The 21,643-nt window shown below is 41.3% G+C and overlaps 1 protein-coding gene across 1 annotated transcript; it reads left to right on the forward strand.

Moving 5' to 3' along the window:
- Positions 1-1,663: 1,663 nt before the first annotated feature.
- Pcp4l1 (Purkinje cell protein 4 like 1) lies at positions 1,664-21,242 on the forward strand. The gene is made up of 3 exons (XM_046428990.2): positions 1,664-1,892; positions 19,422-19,476; positions 20,068-21,242. Exons 1-3 carry the CDS (start codon positions 1,884-1,886, stop codon positions 20,208-20,210), a joined length of 207 nt encoding a protein of 68 aa, XP_046284946.1. The 5' UTR covers positions 1,664-1,883; the 3' UTR covers positions 20,211-21,242.
- The last annotated feature ends 401 nt before the right edge of the window (positions 21,243-21,643 follow it).

Genomic DNA, 21,643 nt, shown 5'->3' on the forward strand with positions numbered 1-21,643 from the left:
GATGTTCTATTTCTTTTCTTCCTTAATCATCTTTTTCTTAAAAATTATACAGCCTAGTAATTATTTAGTAAACTTCCATATTATTTGGAAATAATCTATATAGATTGGATTGTGGGCTTCATCTTTCACATCTGTTCCTTATGCTCTGGGAGAGACCACTCTGTTAGCTTTTGTATTTAGATATCTACCACCCCAATGGTAGGTTGCTACCTGAATTGCAGGGGAAACAAGCTGGCCTCTAAGAGACAAGACTTACATGTTTTAGTGACAACAATAGGTTCAAGGTGTGTCTTGGGTTTTTTGTTTGTTTTTGTATTGTTTGTTTTTTGGTTTTGGTGTTGGGTATCCACACCAGAGGTGCTCTACCACTCAGCTACATCCCAGCCCTTTTTACTTTTCTATTTAAGAGGAGGAAAAATTTATTTGGGGCTCACAGTTTCAGAGATCTTAGTCTATTGAAAGGCTAACTCCATTCCTGGGGTCTCAAGGTGAGGCACAACATCACGGCAAAAGGGTGTGGTGGAGGAAAGCAGCTGGGAACATGGCAGTAGGAAGCAGAGAGCTTACTTTTCATTTGGAGACAGGGTCTCACTAAATTGTAGAGGCTGGCCTTGAATTTGAGATCCTCCTGCATCAGCTGTCTTGGTCACTGGGATTACAGGTGTGCACCATTACCACTGGCAGTGTGTGTTTTTGTTTTTTTAAACAGCTTCATAGTTCTGGGTGTGGTGGTGCTTGCCTGTAATCCCAGCGGCTCTGAAGCCTGAGGCAGGAGGATTGCACATTCAAAACCAGCCTCAGCAAACTCAGTGAGGCCCCCAAGAAACTCAGGGAGACCCCTGTCTCTAAATAAAATATGAAAAAGGGCTGGGGATATGGCTCAATGGTTAAATCCCTGGGTTCAATTTCCAGCACCAAAAAAAAAAAAAAAAAAAAAATAAGCCTCATAGTCATGACACAATAGAGGCTAAGAGTAACTTGTTAGATTGAGCTGGGGGGAAAAAGTGCAGTTGTAAATTAACAGGAAGAGCTCATTATCTATTCAAGTGAACCTGGAAGATCAACATTCTGTTGGAAAGATTTTGTTTTGTTTAGCCTCCTGTAGGAAATAGGATTAATGAATCCTAAAATGTCTCCCAACTCCTAAGATTTATGATCTTCCACGTCAAACAGGCACTTCCCAATTTTCCTGTTCTTTGCTTCAGAGCATTGAACATTGTTCATTTGCTCCAGTCTGTCTGTCTGTCTCTCCAGACTGCCACCTTACTATTCAATTTTAACCTGCCACATCTTAGTTTCGCCCCTTTAATTCACTGGTTCCTGTTTCCCTCGTGCCTTCTTGATTTTCTCCCAGTTCTTCTTTCATTTCTTTCTCAAACACACTCTTTCTTCCCTCTTCCTCCTTCCTTTCATTCTACCTCTCCTTCATTGCTCTCGGTACTTCGTTTTTTATGTTCTCATCCCCCGACGGCCTCCCCCTCCTTCCCGCTCACTGTCTGTCCTACCCTAGTTTGGAAATGCAGCAAAGCTCTGAGTCTGACACTATTGGATGCAAGGGGCTGTCACTCTTCCGCAGGGGGCCCTCCTATTGGTCAGGCTGGAGGCGGGTACCGAAGCTGACTATAAAAGGTGGGGTCGGCGGAGGCGTGCGGAGAGGCTCTGACAGGACAGGGTCGAAGGGGGATCTCTGGCGGGAAGCTGAACGCTGAGAACAAGGGGTGCAGGCGCTGAAGCAGCGGATCTCCGCGTTTACTCTTTTCTCCTAGTCAGCCGGAGTCTCTGCCTTAGATCCCGGCAACTCTCGGCCGCTGTCCACACATCCCCGAGGGCCCTTCGCCTCACCTGCGCGTGCCGCGCCTGGCGCTCCTAGTCCCGCTGCCGCGATGAGCGAGGTGAGCGGCGCGGCCAGGCCCACCGCGCTCCGGGAGAGGGCTGCAGCGGGGAAGAGACTGCGGCTTGGGGTCCCAGGGAGGTGAGGGAGAGTGCGACACCTCGGAGATTCTCTGGGGTTTCCATTGCCCCTCTGGGAAAGCTCTCACCTCTGGGCACTGGATTGGATAAGGGAAGGCTTTAAATCTGCCAACTGTGGATGCCGCTTTTGAGGTGATTTGAATTGGCCATAGAGGGAGGGGACTCTGCTATCGGGTGATAAACCATCTCCTCGGGGTACTGCCCTCTGCATCTGTTACTGTTCTGAGGTTATTCAGGCTCCTCCTGACCCCTCACTTCACCTATGTCCTTGTCTCCTAGGGTTGTATTACTCCTATATTCCTCATGTAGCAACCAACAAGATTTCCATCCCTGGGATGATCACTTTCCCTCTTTTAGGAAGGTGGCATCTTTCACTCATTGTCGGGAATGTTGGAGGGACCATTTCTGACGTTCACAAGCCTTGTAGTGGAGGCATGTCCAGTTCCATGGGAGATGTCCCCTTCAAGAGTGGACCTCCTTCTACAATGCTTGTTACATCTATCTTTGAATGGGCTCTATGATGTTCATTGGAGCCAGGTCCAGTCCTTTAACTGATCTACTCTTTTCAAATAACACTATCCATGGTGGGGGTCAAAGCAAGACTTTGGAAAGACCCCTCCCATTGTCTGACTGTATTTGTAATCTCTTATCCAGGCAGTCTCATATCCTGAAAAAAGGTACCAAGCAAAGTTGTCTGGATAAGTAACATCACAAGCTTGCTTTCTGCAGTCCTCTTCCTAGCATACAGATCCTTCCTAGCATACAGATTGTGTTCAATCCAGCTTCTCAACTATCTGTCAGACCCTAGCTCTATTACTTAGCTATGTGGCCTTAGGTAAATTACACAAATTTTCTGAGCTTTGACTTTTTATCTGTCAAATGGGGATAATACAGGTTGTTCTCTGATTAAATGAGACTAAATGGTATAATCAAAGTATACATTATCTATCACAGAGTAGGCACTCAATGTATGTTAGCTATTATCTGTGTGTGTATGTGTGTGTGTTTGTGTGTTCATTTGTCTCTGTTTTCAGTTATAGTATTATAGAAAACTAGCACAAGAATTCCCAAGGATATCATCTTAGTGAAGGTCTCTGGGGCCCAGGTCCCAGTTTAGATACAAAAGATGAAGATTTTCAGTAGGAGCTCTGCTGGCTCCTACTAAAATTTGTCACCTAGGGAGCCAATTAGTGCCAACTGCTATGTTGTCTTGGTTGCCATGTCCACTAAGTTTATCCTGGAAAATTCAGCTTGTATGGGGGGGCTTAAGAAGAAACAAAGTGGTTTTTAGTCCCTCAGCTGGTTATGACTGTGACTATGGCAGTCCTTCAGAAAGAAAAGGAAAAAATGGATCAACCTTCTCTCCCCTTGATTTTTTTCAGCTCTAACATGAGCAGAGAGATTTTCTTTGCTCTATTTTCACTGAGGTCTAAGGTTCAAACCACTCCTTCCCACCCCAGTGTTTCTAAATATGAGTTTTAATCCAGTCCATCCCCTGGGAGTTTATCTGAAGGCTATGCCAACTTGAAGATTTGTGTTTGCTTATGCTTTGGGGGAGAAGCGAATGGCCCTTCTGTAGGACACACTATAAGGGCTAGCATTTATAGTGGCATTTGGTGAAGTGACAAAGCTGTTTTGTAACAAAGAAAACAATTTGGCTCTTGCTAGGGGAAATAAAGTCTTGAGGCTCTTCTTGACAGTAAGCCTTGGCTATCCCCAATGAAGGGGCTCCCAGAGTAATGAGAGTAGGATCCTTGGATAGGGACTAATTCAGTGTATACAAGACTGGCTAGCCTCCTAGATGTCAGAGCAAACTGGTTCTAACTAGCCATTTAGCTATACATGCTTGCCTCCTAATACAGAGCTAAGCCTGACTACAGGGATGAGTATTTATAATATCTTGAAGCAGCCACCTGGGTGTACACAGAGACCAGTTGTCTTTAAACCATATACCCTAGGGATCTCTGCTTCCCTAGAGGCAAAGACCCAGCCTGTTTTCTTCCTTTTATAAAATCTATGATGAAAAGCGGAAGTATTGCCCAGAGCTCTGGAGCCCCAGAGAGACTCCAAACTGCTTCATTTCTATCAACCCAGCCCCATGGGTTTCCTCTTTCAGGCTGAAGTGCCCAGGCCAGGAAAGTTATGTGTACCCTGAATATTATGTAAGTTTCACCTCCCCCATCTGCTTATTTTCTTGCTTTAGAGAAACTGCATGATATTGAGAGAATTTGGAATGTCTTCAAGAGATTCCCATGTCAACTAAAGAATAAAAACTGGGAAGGAATCTCCAGACATAGAGCAACTAACAGTGTAGGGATTCTGTTGGGGTTACCGGATCTCTAGCTCTGCTTTGCCTTGGTGGCTTTTTGCTGTCACTCAGTACTGCAGCAGAGCATTTCCTTGTAAATGTGTGTACTCATGCACAGAGGGGCTGCAGGGACTCATCTCCAGCTTGTCTACATTCACAGCTGCAAGCAGGACTTGATTGCTGTGAATCACAGTCTGTCTCTTATAGTTTAATAACTTTACCCTAGTTTCAGTGAAGGATGAGAAGAGGAGATGCATTTGGTCCCAAAGGGCTCTTTTCTATAATCCCTTTCATACAGTGTAGCTGGTTGCTTAAAAGTAGAATTGCAGGTTCTTCTGTGATCCTGTTGCATTCTTCATCTGTAAGAAACCTTGTGGGAAGAATCCCTTGGTCCAGCAATCATTCTGCTGAAAAGGGAGTCATGGATTACTAGTGACAATCCTCTGGGTGTCTGTCCTGTGTTTTGGCTGGCAGGGGCAAGGGACAGATCAACTAGATCATTAGTGGAAGGCTTTTACTTTCTCATTTATTCTTCTTCTTGCTGTCTTCTGGGAATGAGATGTCACACTTTGGGGATCACATTCTTTTTCCTTTGCACATCTGTCTGAATGTGCAACCTCCCTGACAATGGATGTTAGGTCAGAGTGACAATTCTGTTATATCTTCTGTGAGTCAGTTGTTAGGAAACCTAGTAGGGATTTGGAAGAGATCCAAGTTTCTCTCTCTCATTTATTTTATTTATTATTATAGTGGTATTAAATATATAAAATAAGGACTAGCTACTTGTTATTGATAATGCCTTTTATCTCTGGAAATATCTTTCTTCCAAAGTAAGGAAACTAGAACTTGGGTTTTAAGCTTGCTTACCTTTTTCTTGGCCATCAATTTAGGTTGTTGTTTTAGCTGCTTTAGCTGCTTGAGCAGGAGCTTCTACTTGGTAGAAATGGATGACTTTTTTATCCTGTGACCTGGAAATATAGATGACTTTCTCCCAAGTGGCAGCTGTGATCAATTATCCCTTAGAATGTGAACAGCATCCCCTTTTTCCCTTGGTACTGGGGATGTAACCCGGGAGTATTTTATCACTGATTTACATCCCCAGCTCTTTTTTTTTAAAGAATTTTTTAGTTATAGATGGACACAATATCTTTATTTTGTTTATTTATTTTTATGTGGTGCTGGGGATTGAACCCACTGGCTTACATGTACGAGGCAAGTACTCTGCCACAGAGCCACAACCCCAGCCCCATCCCTAGCTCTTTTTAATTTTTATTTTGAGATTAGATCTCACTAAATTGCTGAGGGCCTTGCTAAATTACTGAGTCTGCCCTTGAATTTGCCATCCTCCTGTCTCAGCCTCCTGAGACAGGAATTATAGGTGTGTGCCACCATGCCCAGTGGTGTCTCCAGCCTTTTTAATTTTGAAGCAGGATCTTGCTAAATTGCTCAGTCTTGTCTTGAACTTGCAACCCTCCTATTCCAGTCTCCCAAGTCATTGGGATTATAGGAGTATATCACCATGCCTGGTGCAGAATGTCAAGTTTCTGGGTGCAGGCAACTGTAAATAATATGGCTGGAGTCCAAATACACAGACCTAATATATCTTTCATGACTTAATTGATGAATGTGATAGAGATCAGGTTACTTGTGCAGAAGGAAAAGATGGATCAATAATTGTCTCTTCGAGGTAGTGGTTCTGTGAATGCCTCCCTCCTTTTTTTTTTTTTTCTTTTTAAAATGGTCTTTCATAAGTCTGATTTATTATGGAAAAAGAGAAACTAAATTTTGCAAAAAATTAAAGATAGAACATTAGATATATTATTTTCCACCAAGATAATCTCAAATAAAATATCAAAACATTTTAGTGATGCCAGGCAAGGTGGCTCATGTCTGTAATCCCAGCGGCCATGGAGGCTGAGGTGAGAAGATTTCGAGTTCAAAACAGCCTCAGCAACTTACTGAGGCCCTAAGCAACTCAGTGAGACCCTGTCTCTAAGTAAAATACAAAAAGGGTTGGGGATGTGACTCAGTGGTTGAGTGCCCCTGAGTTCAATCCCTGGTACCAAAATAAATAAATAAATAAACAAACAAACAAATAAATAAATAATGAAATTTAGTGATATAATTTAAAATTCGTTAAAGAGATATTTTCATTTGGCCCATTATTCTCATTTAAAAGGTGAGGAAACTGATACCCAAACTTATCAAAGTTTACACAGGACTAGAATTGAAACTAGGGCACAGTACAACTGCCTTCTTATCCCAAAAGAACTTTCCTTTGGACCTCTTTAACTTGTTACCCAAATGAATATAGAATCATTTAATTTACATTAAGGTTTTTTAAATATATTTTTTAGTTGTAAATGGACACAATACCTTTATTTTATTTATTTTTATGTGGTGCTGAGGATTGAACCCAGTGCCTCACTAGGTGAGCATCTACCACTGAGCCATGAACATGTTAAAGATGCATTTTATAAGAAATGCAAGCAGTTGTGGTTTCATAAACATTAAGAAAGAAAATAGAGATGAGAGACCTATAGGGGATAACATTTATCAATTGGGCACATTTTGATATATGCCTAGTCACTTTAAAAATGGGTACGTTGAAGCTGGAGATGTAGCTTAGTGGTAATGCTTGTCTGGCATGTAAGAGGCCCTGGGTTCAATTCTAGAACAGAAAGAAAAAACAAAGGTTGCATTGAATATACTGGAGTGAAGTAGCTAAACTGATAGGGATGAATGAAAAAGGAAGTCTAGAGGCCATCTTTTAATAGCTTTTTTTGACAGGGGGTAAAAGAGTTTTTTTGTTTGTTTGTTTGTTTTGTTTTGTTTTACTGGGGATTGAACTCAGTGCCACTTAGCCATTGAGCCACATCTCCAAACCTATTTTGTATTTTATTTCAGACAGATTCTCACTGAGTTGCTTAGTGCCTTGCCATTGCTGAGGCTGGCTTTGAATTTACAATCCTCCTGCCTCAGCCTTCTGAGCTGCTGGAATTACAGGCCTGTGCCACCACACCCAGCTTTTCATAGCTTTTAAATTCCTTCCTTCCTTCCTTCCTTCCTTCCTCTCTTTCATTTCATACTGAGGATTGAACATAGGGATACTTTATCACTGATCTACATCCCCCATCCTTTTTATTTATTTGAGACAGGGTCTCACTAAGTTACTGAGAGTCTCACTAAATTGCTCAAACTGGCCTTGAACTTGTGCCTCTTACCTCAGCCTCAAAGTTGATGAGAGTATAGGTGTGGGCTACCACACCCAGCCATAGGTTCTTAGTTTTTGATGTCCATCATTGATTCACTTAATTACTTAATTATAGGGTATCAAGAACCAGAAGGAGAAGCTTTCTTTTTGAAATCTAGCACACTATTATGAAAGCAGTTCTCTTAATTGTGTGTGTGTATGTGTTGGTTGCTGGGGATCAAACCCAAGGCTTCACACTTGTTAGGCAAGCATTCTACCACTGAGCTATAGCCCTCTTACTTTTATTTGACTTGGAGAACCCAGTGCAGAAAAACAGGATATATAAGTAAAATTAGTACACTTGACAACCAAACAGGCTGTATATACTCTCTGTGTACTCCGTTTTCCTTTATTTGGCCAATTGACTTCCAAGAAAGGAGTACAAAGCCCTCCAGAGGGAGAAAGTAAGACAGGTGGGGAGGAAAGATTGTATTAGACTGTAAGTGATGTATGTAATGAAAGCCTATTGGGATTCCAAAATTCGAAGTGCATGGTTTTCTAAATCCATACTCCAGACCTGCTGCTCATAATGGTTTGACTTGCCTCAGAAATATTTCAGTTGCAAGAGTAAGCGAAGTCAGAAGCAGATTCAAACTACTTTTTGCAAAAAGTCTGTATCCCTTAAAAGTGCTTTTATACAAGTGTTTAGAAACCTAGACCTTGTTAATTTCTCCATACTGATCAGGCTCACCAAATCCTGATTGTCTACATCCCTCTGGGCTGACTCCTGAAGGCATGTCCACCTAGGTTTCCCAACCCCCACCTGGGGAAAAGAGGTGCCATTTACCATTCTGTTGTCCTTGGTGCTGCTTTCCTCCCACACAAAGCCCTCCAGCTGAGTGTTTGCCTTGTAGGCTGTGGGGGGATTAATGCATTTATTTTAGGACATTAACACCAGGGGTGGGATGCACATTGAAGATTATAGTAATAAGTGATGCTTTGGCACTACTCTCTCCCCCATTTCTTATCCACCAGTATGGGGTAAAGGCACAGCTCCAAGCCATGTGCAAAGTATCACAAATAACCACTCATTAAATTGTGGCAGCCCATGCTGGGGGGATTGGGCTGGGGTTGTTGACTCACTGCATACCATGAGCTGGCATGGATAAGGAATTCTGCCTCTGACTTCAGTGGGGGTACTTCTATTCCAGGAAATGGGGTAGGGTGGCTAAGGGAAGAGGGACAAACCAGGGGCTTGGGAGTTAGAACTGTTTCAGTTCTATTATTTTCTTGGGAAATCACCAAGATGTAGGGCATCTGGGTTATATTCCATATACTAGGGGAGGATTGTGTATCTGTGGAACCTGGAGTAAGGATTCCTAATTCTTTTTCTGTTATTATCTTGAGGGTGACCTTGAGCAAGTTTCTGACACTGTTTGAGGACTGCAGCTGGTTGCTGCACTGAAAGAATTGAAACAGTTCCAACAATGCTCCAAAAACAGCAGTCTAGGGTCATCCAGGGGCACCAGGGGATCCCAGATGCCTCTATAAGTTCCTTTAGCAGTGACTTTCATTTAACATTGTAGAATAATATGTCAACAGGGATAAAAGAGTCCCTGGGAAGCAGTGGGGTAGAAAACCTCTTTGTAATCATTTGGAAGTATCCACTAACTCTTGTTCTGCTTCACTTCTTGCATCTCTAGTGCAAGTAGGGATTTTATGAAGCTTAGGATTTAAGTCCATGCAAAGGCAAGAAAAGGGCCTTTTTAAGGCTCATATTTAGAATTTTTAGGATTCAAACTCTTTTAAGGTTCTCTGCCCTGGCCTGTAGGACATAAGGATTCTGAGTAACTGTACTTTTTTTTTTTTAATTTTTTTCTTTCTTTTAAATAAATATTTATTTATTTTTAGTTGTAGTTGTAAACAATACTTTTATATTTTTTATATGTGGTGCTGAGGATCTAACCCAGGGCCTCGCACGTGCTAGGTGAGCGTTCTACCACTGAGCTACAACCCCAGCCCCCCTGTACTTATTTGTACCCAACAGCCTGGCCCAGGGACCCTGCCTGGCTACTAGCTGGCTGTATTTGGCTACCCACCAGCTTACAAAATAAGCAAAAAAATGGAAAAAGGAAAAATGTGTTTTATGCAGTTTGATCAAATTGGGGAAAATCTTCAAAGCTGGCTTCGATTAAAACTTATCATCCTGTCAATTTGACTCTGGTTATTTTGGAGCAACAAGCGTGTAGCCTAACCTCTTCCCCTGAGAGGCAACAGTACTGCCAGTAACATATTCATCTAAACTGCCAGTGATCGTGGCAGTATCAGTATGTGTTCATCATGTGTTTTCATTTGCACAGCATCCAAACTATGTTATGCAAGAGTACAGGGTATAGTTGACCCAGGTATAACGAAGTGAACCCTGTTCCTGTTTATTGCTGCTCTTAACAATCTGTGATCCCTCTTTAAAGAGTTCCATGATTTAAAGAGTACAGGGAAAACTGGGTGGTTTACCCTCCCCAAGATTAATTTTAACCCACTGCTTGGAGCAGGCAGGGGTAATGTTATCTTCCCTCTTCTGGTGACAATGGTTGCTGTGGTAACACCATTAAAGAGGAAAGCAACAAAGGAAGAAAGAAATGCAGCAGGAGGAGGGAGCAGGGTGCATCAGGCCTAGAGTTATAGGGTGACTGTTTTCCCATTAGTGGCAGCAGGGAAATAACACCTGAGATGCTCTTTTGACTATCTGTAGGTGCTTTGCCAAGACAATACTAACTTGTGGGGCAAGGAACAGACTTACATAATCATCTTTGTGATACTAGAGAGGACAAAAGTTGTGGGGTTTTTTTTGTTTGTTTTTGTTTTTTTTAAAGAGAGAAGGGAGAGAGAGAGAGAGAGAATTTTTTAATATTTATTTTTTAGTTTTCGGCAACACAACATCTTTGTTTGTATGTGGTGCTGAGGATCGAACCTGGGCCGCACGCATGCCAGGCGAGTGCGCTACCGCTTGAGCCACATCCCCAGCCCAGGACAAAAGTTCTTGATCAAAGAGATATGATTTATTTGCTTCTAAGCACTAATCTCTGTCTTCTATAACTGAAAAAGAAGAAGAAGAAGAAGAAGAGAGAGAGAAGAAAAAGTGTCTATGAGCTTCCAAAGGTTTAGAGCCATTCTTAGCATTTTGGAGGACAGGACAGATACTGGGAAGATAGGAGATTGTTTTTCTTGGGATTAGTTTAGAGTAAAAGATCATTTAGTAAGGTTCTTTGGTTGCAGAATAAATCCCAAGGACCCTTAGAGCAATCCCAGCTATTCAGCACCATTTAGTAAAGGTCTACTCTGTGGTAACTCTACTTTCTTGTTGTTGTTCCCTGGGATTGAACCCAGGTGTGTTCTACCACTGACAGCCCTTTTTATTTTACATCTCCAGCCTTATTTATTTATTTATTTATTTATTTAGGGTACCAGGGATTGAACTCAGGGACACTCAACCACTGATCCACATCCCTAGCCCTATTTCATATTTTATTTAGAGACAGGGTCTCACTGAGTTGCTTAGTGCTTCATTTTTTTTGCTAAGGATGGCTTTGAACTTATGATCCTCCCTCCTCCCTTTTCAGCCTCCCATGCTGCTGGAATTATGGGCAAGTACCACCATGCCTGACTCCTTTTTATTTTTTATTCTGAGACAGGGTCTTATTAAATTTCTTAGGGCCTTGCTAAACTGCTGAGGCTGGCCTCAAACTTGTGATCCTCTTGCCCTGGCCTGCCAGTCTCCAGGACTATAGCTGTAATGTTAGTGCACCTGGTGGTAACTCTACTCTTTTTGTTTTGTTTTGTTTTCAAGTTGCTGAGGTTGACCTAAAACTTGCAATCCTCCTGCCTCAACCTCCAGAGTCGCTAGCAATACAGATATTTGCCACCATGCCCTGCTAACTCCATTCTTGATCCCAGTACTTTAACTGTGCAGTACCCCCAGTAACTTGACCTGGACTATTTGTTTGTTTTTCCTTCCTATATTGGGGATTGAACCTAGGACCTTGCATATGCTAAGCATAGAGCTATTCTTACATTTAACCCAGGGTTATATTACTTCAGAATAATAACTATTTTAATACACTCTAGGCACTTTATATATTTTTCCTCTACTATTTTTCACCTTTTAAAATAGATATTATCTCTCTTCTGCAAATAATCAATCTGAGCACAGCAAGGCTTACTAATTTATCCAATGTCACACAATTATAAGTGGCAGAGCTGGGATTTGAACAAATAGTCTATGCAGCTGTAGGATATGAATTGTGGTCTATTTGACTGCACTGACATTCCAGAAATTTAAAGTCTGAGAAAATATTAATTCATATAAACAAATATCTATTGAATACCTTACCATGTACAAGATATGGGTTGTAGTTTTTATAGGTGGCACACAAATAAATAAAATATATGGACTGTGCTTTCAATGAAATGAAGTCTGGAGGGGTGCTGAAGGTAGGGAAGGAGAAATAAGACATAATAATTAGAGAGAGGAGGAGGGGAGAACCAGGATGGGTACTAGGGAATGAAACTGACCAAATTGTTATTATGTGCACATATAAATAAGTGACAAACCCACTATTATGTATAATTATAATGCATCAATTTAAAAAATACAATTACTAGCCAGGTGCAATGGTGCATGCCTATAATCCTAGGGACTATGGAGGCTGAGGCATGAGAATTGCAAGCTTAAGGCCAGCTGCAACCACTTAGTGAGGCCCTAAGCAATTTAGCAAGACCCTGTCTCAAAATGAAAAATGAAAAAGGAATGGGGTCTTTTTTTACAGGTAATATGAATTCTACTTTCTAAGAAGACCTTCCTTTCACCCTCAGCACTTTTTCAGGTATATATGCTAAAGGGAAGAAAAGCAAGGACCTGGCTTCTTTTTTTTTTTTTTTGGTATGGGGGATTGAAGCCAGGAGCACATGGTATTGAGCCCCATCCCCAGCTCTTTTCATTTTTTATCTTGAAATGGGGTCTCGCTAAGTTGCTGAGGTCCTCACTAAATTGCTGAGGCTGGCCTCGAATTTGCAATCCTCCTGCCTCAGCCTTTGAAGTCACTGGGATTATAAGTGTGAGCTACCAAGCCCGGCTAAGACCTGGCTTCTGATACCTTCCCCACAACCTCTGAACTAGCCACAGAGTGGATGCCCAGAGCAGTGATCTGGGATAGAAATGCCATTCTGTGCCATTCAATATGATAGCCACTAACCACATATTGCTATTTAACTTAAATCTTATGTAATAAAATAAAATTATAAATTTTATTTCTCAATTGCACTAGCTCCATTTTAAAGTACACGATAGCCACATGTGCCTGGTGGATATCATAATAGTGCAGATATAAAAGCTTTCTAGCACTGTAGAAAGTTACAGTAAAAGGGTCTGCAAACTTTTTCTTTAATGGGCTAGAAAGTAAATATTTTTGACTTTGTGGAACTATGTTCTCAACTCTACTGCTGTAGTGCCAAAGCAGCCATATGTAATATGTGAACAAGTAGGCATAGCTGCATTCCAATAAACTTTATTTACAATAACAGGTTGCAGACCCAATTTGGCCTGTGAGTTGTGGTTTGTCAGTCTCTGAATTGGATAGTGCTGGTATAAAGTATAATTTGGTATAAAGTAATAGGTACAGATGAGATCATCTAGGAAGTAATAGGTAGAGATGAGATCATCTAGGAAGAGAGAACAGAAGAGGACTTATCCCAAATCTTGAGAATCTCTAACCCTTAAATGTTGGACAGAAGTATCCAGAAAGGTAGGAGAAAATCCAGGAAAAACTAGGATATCTCAGAAGCCAAGCAAGGAGTATGTGTTAAGGAAGGGGGAGTAGTCAAGAGTCTACTCAAATGGAGCTGAAACTTTTGCATTCGATTTAGTATCATGGAAAATACTGGTTATTTAAAGGAGAGTCATTAGTTGAGCATGGTGTCCACTTTAATCCCAGTGACTGGGCAGTCTGAGAGGCAGGAGAATCACAAGTTAGAGGTCAGCCTGGGCAATTTTATGAGACCATGTCTCAAAGTGAAAGATAAAAAGCACTGGGCATGGTGGTGCATGTCTGTAATCCTAGCAGTTTGAGAGGTTGAGGCAGAAGGATCTGAAGTTGGAGGACAGCGTTGGCATCCTAGTGAGCTCCTCAACAACTTAAAGAGAAACTCTCTCAAAAAATAAAAAGGACTAGGGATATAACCCAGTGATAGAGCACCCCGTATTCAATCCCCAGTACTACAATAAATAAATAAATAGTACTGGGGATGTAGCTCAGTAGTAGAATGCCCCTAGATTCAATCCCTAGTACTGGTGAAAAAAATCTGAATACACATTTTCCCCACTCCACAATCTAGGGCCTATGCACATGCTAGGCAAGCACTCTACCACTGAACTATATCTTTTTTTTTTTTTTTAAGTTGTTGATGGACCTTTATTTTTATTTATTTGTCTGTGGTGCCGAGAATCGAACCCAGCACCTCATGCATGCCGGGCAAATGTGCTAACAATGAGCCACAACCCCAGCCCCTGAACTATATCTTTAACCCTTGATTCAAGTTCTTTGTCAGATATGTAATTTGTAAATATTTTCTTCCTGTCTATAGCTTGTCCCTTCATTCTTTTAGGAGTGTCTAAGAGTGGTTCTTAATTTTTCAATTTATAATTTTTTTCTTTTATGAGTTGTGTATTTGGTGTATCTAAGAAATTTTTACCTACTCCAAGGTTGCAAATATTTTTTTTCCCTAAAAGTTTTATAGTTTAAGGTGTTTTTTTTTTTTTTTTTGGTATTAGGAATTGAACCCCAGGAACAGTTAACCACTGAGCCACATCCTCATCTTTTGTATTTTATTTAGAGACAGGGTCTCATTGAGTTTTTAGGACCTTACTAAGTTGCTGAAGCTGGCTTTGAACTTGAGATCCTCCTGCCTCAGCCTCCTGAGCCACCAGGATTACAAGCATGTGCCACTATGCCCAGCTAGTTTAAGGTTTTATATCTATTTTGAGTTAATTTTTGTATAAGATTCAAGGTATGGCTTGAGGTGGGCCTTTTTTTGTTTTGTTTGTTTTATTCTGCATATGGCTGCTCAATCATTTTAGCACTATTTGTTGAAAAGATCTCCCTAACCTTTTAATATTGTTGTTCCCCAAGTCTGAGTCCTAGACCTGCTTCTTTTTATTCTAATGGTACTCAAAAAGGAATTCGGATTGAGAAAGGGTTTTTCCTTTTTTCTTAAAGAGGGAGAGAAGCTTTATATATAAGAAAGTGAAGATCAAGATTCCTGGGGAGGAGGGGATAGGATCTAGAACGCAGATGGAACAACAAGATCTCATTTGAATGTTAATAAATGTCCTAGGAGGAGGTGGACAGGGCAAATGTATAGTGCTTCCTTTTTTTTTTTTTTTTAGAAGTGGGAGTAAATCAAAAAGGTCAATACTCTTGGAGGACATACTAGAGAATAAAGGATGTTGCTGTATTATGTTCCTTTCTATAGTTTTAAAGCCTAAAAGGGTGGTGTAGAGGGGAATACTCCTAAGATGTTGGGCTTTACCTCCTTCTTCCCTACGAGAAAGGAGAGCCTGTAATTTTGAGTTGAAGAAGATACAAACTTTGAGTTGAAGAAGATACAAAAGCATACTCATGGAGAACTGGCAACTACTGCCTAGATGATGGAATGGAACATTGGTATACATCAGATCCCAAGGTGAGCAGGAAAGGGATACAGGAAGGTAGGCAAGGAAAGAAACTAAGGCCCTCTAGGGAAAGGCAAGTGTTGATGGGCCTCACTGTTGCTAATTAGTGTTTGGTAAGTATTAAGAAGTAAAAAACATTTAGTCCTGTGTGGGCAATGAGGCTGAACTGAACCAAGCTCCAAGCTCACTAGAAGCTTGTAATAATAGGTTTTAATGTAAGCAAGGGAGTCATGTGAAATGGAAAGCAATGGGATGATACTATATGTAGAGTTTTCAGATGCTGCAGGGGTAGGATTTTGCCCTGTGAGTGAAGAACTTACACATAAGCTAGGACTGTCCCCCAGGGGTCAGCCTAGTATGTGTAAGGAGGCCCACAGAGCAAACATCAGGGTTAGAGCAGTCATCTGTCAGGTATGGTGTGGGATTAAGTTTTCACATAACACATAAGATTGCTCCATAATGGGAGAACAGGACTCAGTTCTTTATGTTCTCTGTGTCGTGTATATGAAGAAAGTGTTGAGGACTGGGGATTGAGAAGCCAGGCCTTGGGTTCAGCTGCCTGACTGTGGGAATGGAATAAAACCATGATTCTTAAGACTCCTTTCTATCTGGGAATTGCTTTGCTGAGTGGGAGAATTTGTGTAGTCAGATCAATCTCACACACAACATCCTCCTCAAGTGTGCACACATTGACCCATGCTTTTGGTTGGAGATCTTCAGAAAGAGTGTAGCATAATGTTCAAGAACCTGGACTCTTAAGCCAGACTACCTGAGTTCAAATCTTGGTTTTGTAACTTCTTAGCTCTATGACCTTAGGCAAGAAAATTAACATCTTTTGACCTCAGTTTCCTAATCAGTGAAATGAGAATAATAACAATATCTATTTTATGAGACTGTTAAAAATGATTCAGTGTGTTTTAAAAGTGCACAGAAAGTGATGAGCACAAAGTATTATACATGTGATCATTAGTAAAATAAGTGAGGTAATGTTCTAAACTCCTTGATTTTTACCAGTTTCTCTACTTGGATTCCCTAAGGAGAAGGAAGGACTTGCTAAACCATTTCACTGTTGTTATTTCTGATCAGAAAAGCCTAATATTAGAAGAAGTGGAATAGCACTGAGAATATAATGGAATATAATCTGTATCTGCCTGGAATGAGGGATTGAGAGAGGATGAGAAATACTGATCTGTATAGTTTTTGTGAGTTAGCATCACTCCTCCAGAGGTGTGAGTTTTTTTTAAAAGGTACTCTTACAGACAGTGTGGTTTCTGGTTTATGCAGAGTGGACTTCCATGCCTCCTTAGTTTACCTGAAGTATGGCTAGTCTGATGGCCTGTACATGGACATACCAGAGAACCTCAATTTATCTAAAATTACAGAATTTCTGGAAAATGAATAGGAAAGTTGAGGCAAAGTCTAGGAATTAATGAAGGAATGAGTACCATATAAGTGGTGAGAGGCAACCTCAGCAAGTTGCAAACAACTAAAGCCAGTGTCTACAGTGGCTATTTTGAGAACTGACTAGAGAAAATGGAGGGAGGAGGAGAAGGAGGTAGAAGCTCTAGCACCCTGCTTTTCAACAGAAGGTGTAAGGGGCATTCTGAGCATTAGGAGTTTTCTTCTCCTTACAACACACTTTTCTGTCCTCCCCAGTGGAGACCCTTGCTCTTTCATAAATTTAACGCAAATGGATCTGGGATTCCTGGAAAGCCAGATGGCAACTGAGCCACTGTTTCATTCCAGGGATAGAAATCTCAGGAGAGGCTCAGGAAGTGGGGCAGCTGGCAGGGAAAGTGGCAGGCTGGGTGGTTCAATCCTGACACTCTTGATTAAAGAATTCTCAAGGTCAGCTGATATAAGAAAATTTGAGGAAACAGCCACCTGAGAAGAGATATTTAGAATGGGAATCCAGATTTTTTTCCTTCAAAGGGGAGGGGTGGGAAGAGGGAGAAGAGTTGATGGATTAAGGCAACAGGTTTAGAGTCTAACGGATAATGGTTAAAGCAAAAATCAGAGAGTCAGGGATTTTCTGATAATAGAGAAAGGAGGATTTGAAGTTAGTGATCATAGAACTATAGAACTTGCCTCTTGACCCCTGACCCTCTTGTCTGGACAATTGGCTGTCATCCTATTACTGCACATCCATCTATGTCATATTTTTTCAGTGTGGACTAAACTTTTTAAAAAATTTTTTATTCTTTTTAGTTATACATGACAATAGAATGTATTTTGATATATATCATTACATACATGGAGTATAACTTCCCATTTTTGTGGTTGTACATGATGTGGAGTCACACTGGTGAACATAGGAAATTTATGTCCCATTTTCATTCTACTGTCTTTCCTGTCCCATCCCTGTCCCCCACCCCCAGCCTGTGAACTTCCACTCCCCCCACCCCTATGCCTATTGTGATTCAGCATCCACATATCAGACAGAACATTTGGCCTTTAGTTTTTTGGATTAACCTCTTTTGGGGGGCTATAGACATCCCTTTATTTTATTTATTTATTTTTTAAATATTTATTTTTTTAGGTGTAGATGGACACAACACAATGCCTTTATTTTTATGTGGTGCTGAGGATCGAACCTGGGTCCCGCCCATGCTTAGCGAGCGCTCTACCACTGAGCCATAATCCCAGCCCTATACAACCCTTTATTAAAATTTTGTTTTGAGACACTGAGTTGCCCAGACTGACCTTAAACTTGTGATCTTTCTACCTCATCCTCTGGAGCAGCTGGGATTACAGGTGTGTGCCACTATGCTTAGCTTACTTTTCTCTCTGAAATTTCTTCACTAAAATTTCTCTTGTCAATGTCACAGTGATCACCACAAAGAAAGACTCAGTGGTCAATCTCAGTCTTCATCTTATTTGGCTTACTGAGAATTTGGCATAGTTAAGCACTCTCTTTTTCCTGAAATATTTTCTTCACATGGTTTCCACTTTACTATAATCTCTTGGCTTCTTTCCTACCTTACTTCTTTTCAGTTCTCTTTGTTAATTTTTGTTCATTCTGCAACTCTAATCACTGGAATGCCCCAGGATTTGATCCTTTATCTTCTCTAACTAAACTTACTCCTTTGGTGATCTCATTCAGTCTCATGACTTTAAATCCATCCATATGTTAATAACTCTCTAGCTTATATCTCCAGCCCAGACTCTACATTTAAACTCATCTTGAATATACATTGCTTATAAAAACATCTCCTGGATAATTAATAGACATCTCAAACTTGTTCAAAAACAAACTGGTGATCCTCTCATTAAAACCTGTTCCTTTTTCTGGCTTCTCCATCTCAGAAAATGGCAACTCCAAGTTTTTCAGTCCTCAGGCCAATATTTTGAAGTTATCCCTGACTTTTCTCTATCACAATGCCACTTAGTCAACAATTCACGTTGGTCATAAGTTGAAAATACACCCAAGACCAACTACTTGCCACCTCTATTGTCAGCATACTGATTCAAGCTACCGTCATCTCTTGCTTGGTTTTCTGCAATAACCTCCTAACAGGCATGTCTGCTTCCTCCCTCATGCCCCTTTTGTGTCAGTTGAAGGTCTCCAATGGCTTCCCATCTCACTTGTGGTAAAAGTCAAACTCCCTAAAATGACTCCCAAGGCACTACATCATCTGCTTCCAGCCCCAGTTAGCTCTGACTTCATCTCCATCTATTTCCCACCTTCCTCCTCCCTCTCTCCTCTTCAGCTACACTGGTCTCTTGCTATTTCTCAAATAGGCTAATCATGCTTCCACCCCAGCACCCTTGGAAGCTCTTGCCATTGATAAAATAAACTTTACTCCCTCATCTCCTTCAGCCCTTTGCTCAAATGCCATCTTGCAAGTGACTTTTCTTGATGACTCTATGTCAAACTGTTCTCTATTCTCCCCCAGCATTCATTATCTTTCTTCTCTGCCTTTTCCCTATAAATCTTACCACCACCCAACATCATCATTATTTATTTATTTGTTGGAGTATATTCTTAAACAAACTCCATAAGGGCAGGGTTTCTTTGTTTGTTTTGTCCTCTGTGATTTCTGTAGCACCAATAAATATTCATTTGATAAATTTTTTGATAATTTTTCTTCTGTTCTTAATCTTAAGACCTACTTCTTCCAGAGACTAAGGGAATGCAACAGAGCTTAAGTATACCAAAGTGATCTAAAGGGATGGTACCTTAATACTTCCATGAATATCTGATATCCTGATTTTTTTTCCAGCTTAACACCAAAACATCTCCAGGAAGCAACCAGGCGTCTGGCCCAGAAGAGAAAGGTGAGTGGGGTTGGGCTAGGCCATTTGTAGAGCTAGTGAAGGTGGGAACATGAAGACAAGTAGAGCTGCAAATCTGGAAGCACCTAATGCCAGATGTCAATGGAATAAAAATGTGAAAAAATGGGCCAAAGGACTATATTAGAACTACTATCATCTATAGGCTTCTTTCTACTTTTTACTAAGAAGTAAACCTATCAGTATTTCCTCTTTGATTTTGGAAACTAGGTCAGAAGTTGTTGGGGAGGCAGGAGAAATATCAGTCTCTGTCTCCAATGGAAATTGAGGAAAAACTGGGGAAAGTGAATGCATTTTGGGACTTGAACTGTAGAATTGAGGAATAAGTGATGATAGAAGACATTTGTCGTTTGGTTCAAAAACAGCAAAGCTTCAGTAACTATTGCTGACTCCCAGACTTGGTACCTTGACTCAAACTTCTTGGAGAATCATCAGGCATTCATAGTCCTAGAAAAGACTGGGGTCTACCCCAAAGAGTATAGCACAAAATGGACCTTACCCACTATATTTGGAGCTTGGAAGAAAAGGCTAGAATAAGCAGGTTAATTCATTAATGTATCTCCCAACTTTCCACAGGGAAAGCTGGCAGTGTCAAGAAGTCTGAGGAGGAGGAGGAAATTGACATTGATCTGACAGCACCAGAAACAGAGAAGGCTGCCCTCGCCATTCAGGGAAAGTTCCGACGATTCCAGAAAAGGAAAAAGGATCCCAGCTCCTGAATGGCTAGCCTAGCCCTTCACCCTGCTACCTTCTTTCCCTTTCTCTGTAGCCCTCACTCCCATGTATCTTGTCCCTCTATCCCTCTGGCCTCTCACTGAGGCAGGTTCAACCTTTAAATATTTTTTTCTCTGACCCTCTTGAGACATCACAGCAGGAGAGATACAGGGACACAGAGAAGACGAAGATTTCAATCGGCAGCCACTTGCCAAAGGGTGGATCAGTTTCTCCTTGGGCTCAGGCTCTCTCATTAATGCCTATGCTTGCCTTGTGGGGTTGGAAAACAAGAGGCTTTGAGGTAGAATGGACCCCACCCCTCAATGATATGGGAAGGAGGAAAAAAACTTCAGAGTAGGGTGTCCAAGGGTACGTGTATGCACTGTTCTGCCAGTTGTAACATTCATACTTAAAGTAATATTTCTTTCCCGTTCAGATTATTCTGCACCAACACCTCCAATCTCCCTCCTATGATCAAAGCCACAATGGGAACTTGAGCTTCCCTTTCTCTCCTGGTGGCCCTAAATCAAACAGCTTACTACATTAGTGCATGCTGAGTAGATTAGTTTCAAGGAAGGGAGACTGGGAGTGGTAGAGGCATGGAAAAGTTTCCTTCATCTTTCAGTCTAAGACCACAAAAGGCACAGGCAGAAGAGGTCCTAAGGAGCCATAGGCAGGGGAATGAGGAGGAGGGTGGATTAGAGAGGAAAGAAAAGTGAAGAAGGGGAAGTCTCTGAAGCCACAAGTTATTGTCAGTAAAAGTGTACTACCTGAAGAAATTCTCTTTCTTCCCAGTCTCTAGAAAACACTGTTTCATTCCCTGTTCTCTTGGGGCTTTGCTAACCTGCCTACCTCTAACCCCCCAACTCTAGACATCCCCAGAAGCCACAAGAGGCATGTGACCCTTGTAGTTCCCCCTTGCCCCACTGTGGAGTCAGGGCAGAAATGAAATAGCCACTCTATGTGATTTTAGCATGTTTAATAATTGTAACAACAACGATAATAAAAAGGCCTCAAGTTGGGGCCATTTAACTCTATTAGTGTTTTTGTCTTGGAGGAATGTGAACTTAAGCCTGAGCTGGACCCAGGGAGAATGGTAGAGCAACTGCATGGATTACATGGTGGTACAGAAACCAACACTGGCTGAATAGTTTTCAGGGTGAAGCCAGTCCTGCCTTCCTTCTCCTGACCTTGCCCTCACCTTGATGTGCCTCCCACATTGTGTCTGCTGCTTTCACCACCCACAGTGTGCACCTGCAGGGAGTTCATCTTCCTGTACTCCTGCCAGTCAAGAGCAAACTTGGTAATTATCACTCTGAAAACAAAACTAGTCTTCCTTGCTCCCTATCCCCAAATGACCTATCCTGCTTGTTCTTCCTCCCACATTCTCCCTTCTTCTGCCAGTATTTATCAAACTTAAGGGAAGGTAGCAATGATT

Source organism: Marmota monax, unplaced genomic scaffold, assembly GCF_021218885.2.
Source record: "Marmota monax isolate L192 unplaced genomic scaffold, Marmota_monax_Labrador192_F-V1.1 WCK01_AAM20220418_F8-fsc00145, whole genome shotgun sequence".
Classification (NCBI taxonomy): domain Eukaryota; kingdom Metazoa; phylum Chordata; class Mammalia; order Rodentia; family Sciuridae; genus Marmota; species Marmota monax.

Excerpts from the sequence above, each read along its gene's own strand:
- Pcp4l1 (XM_046428990.2), top strand. Across the intron at positions 19,477-20,067 it reads GTCTGGCCCAGAAGAGAAAG|GGAAAGCTGGCAGTGTCAAG; the intron begins GTGAGTGGGGTT and ends AACTTTCCACAG.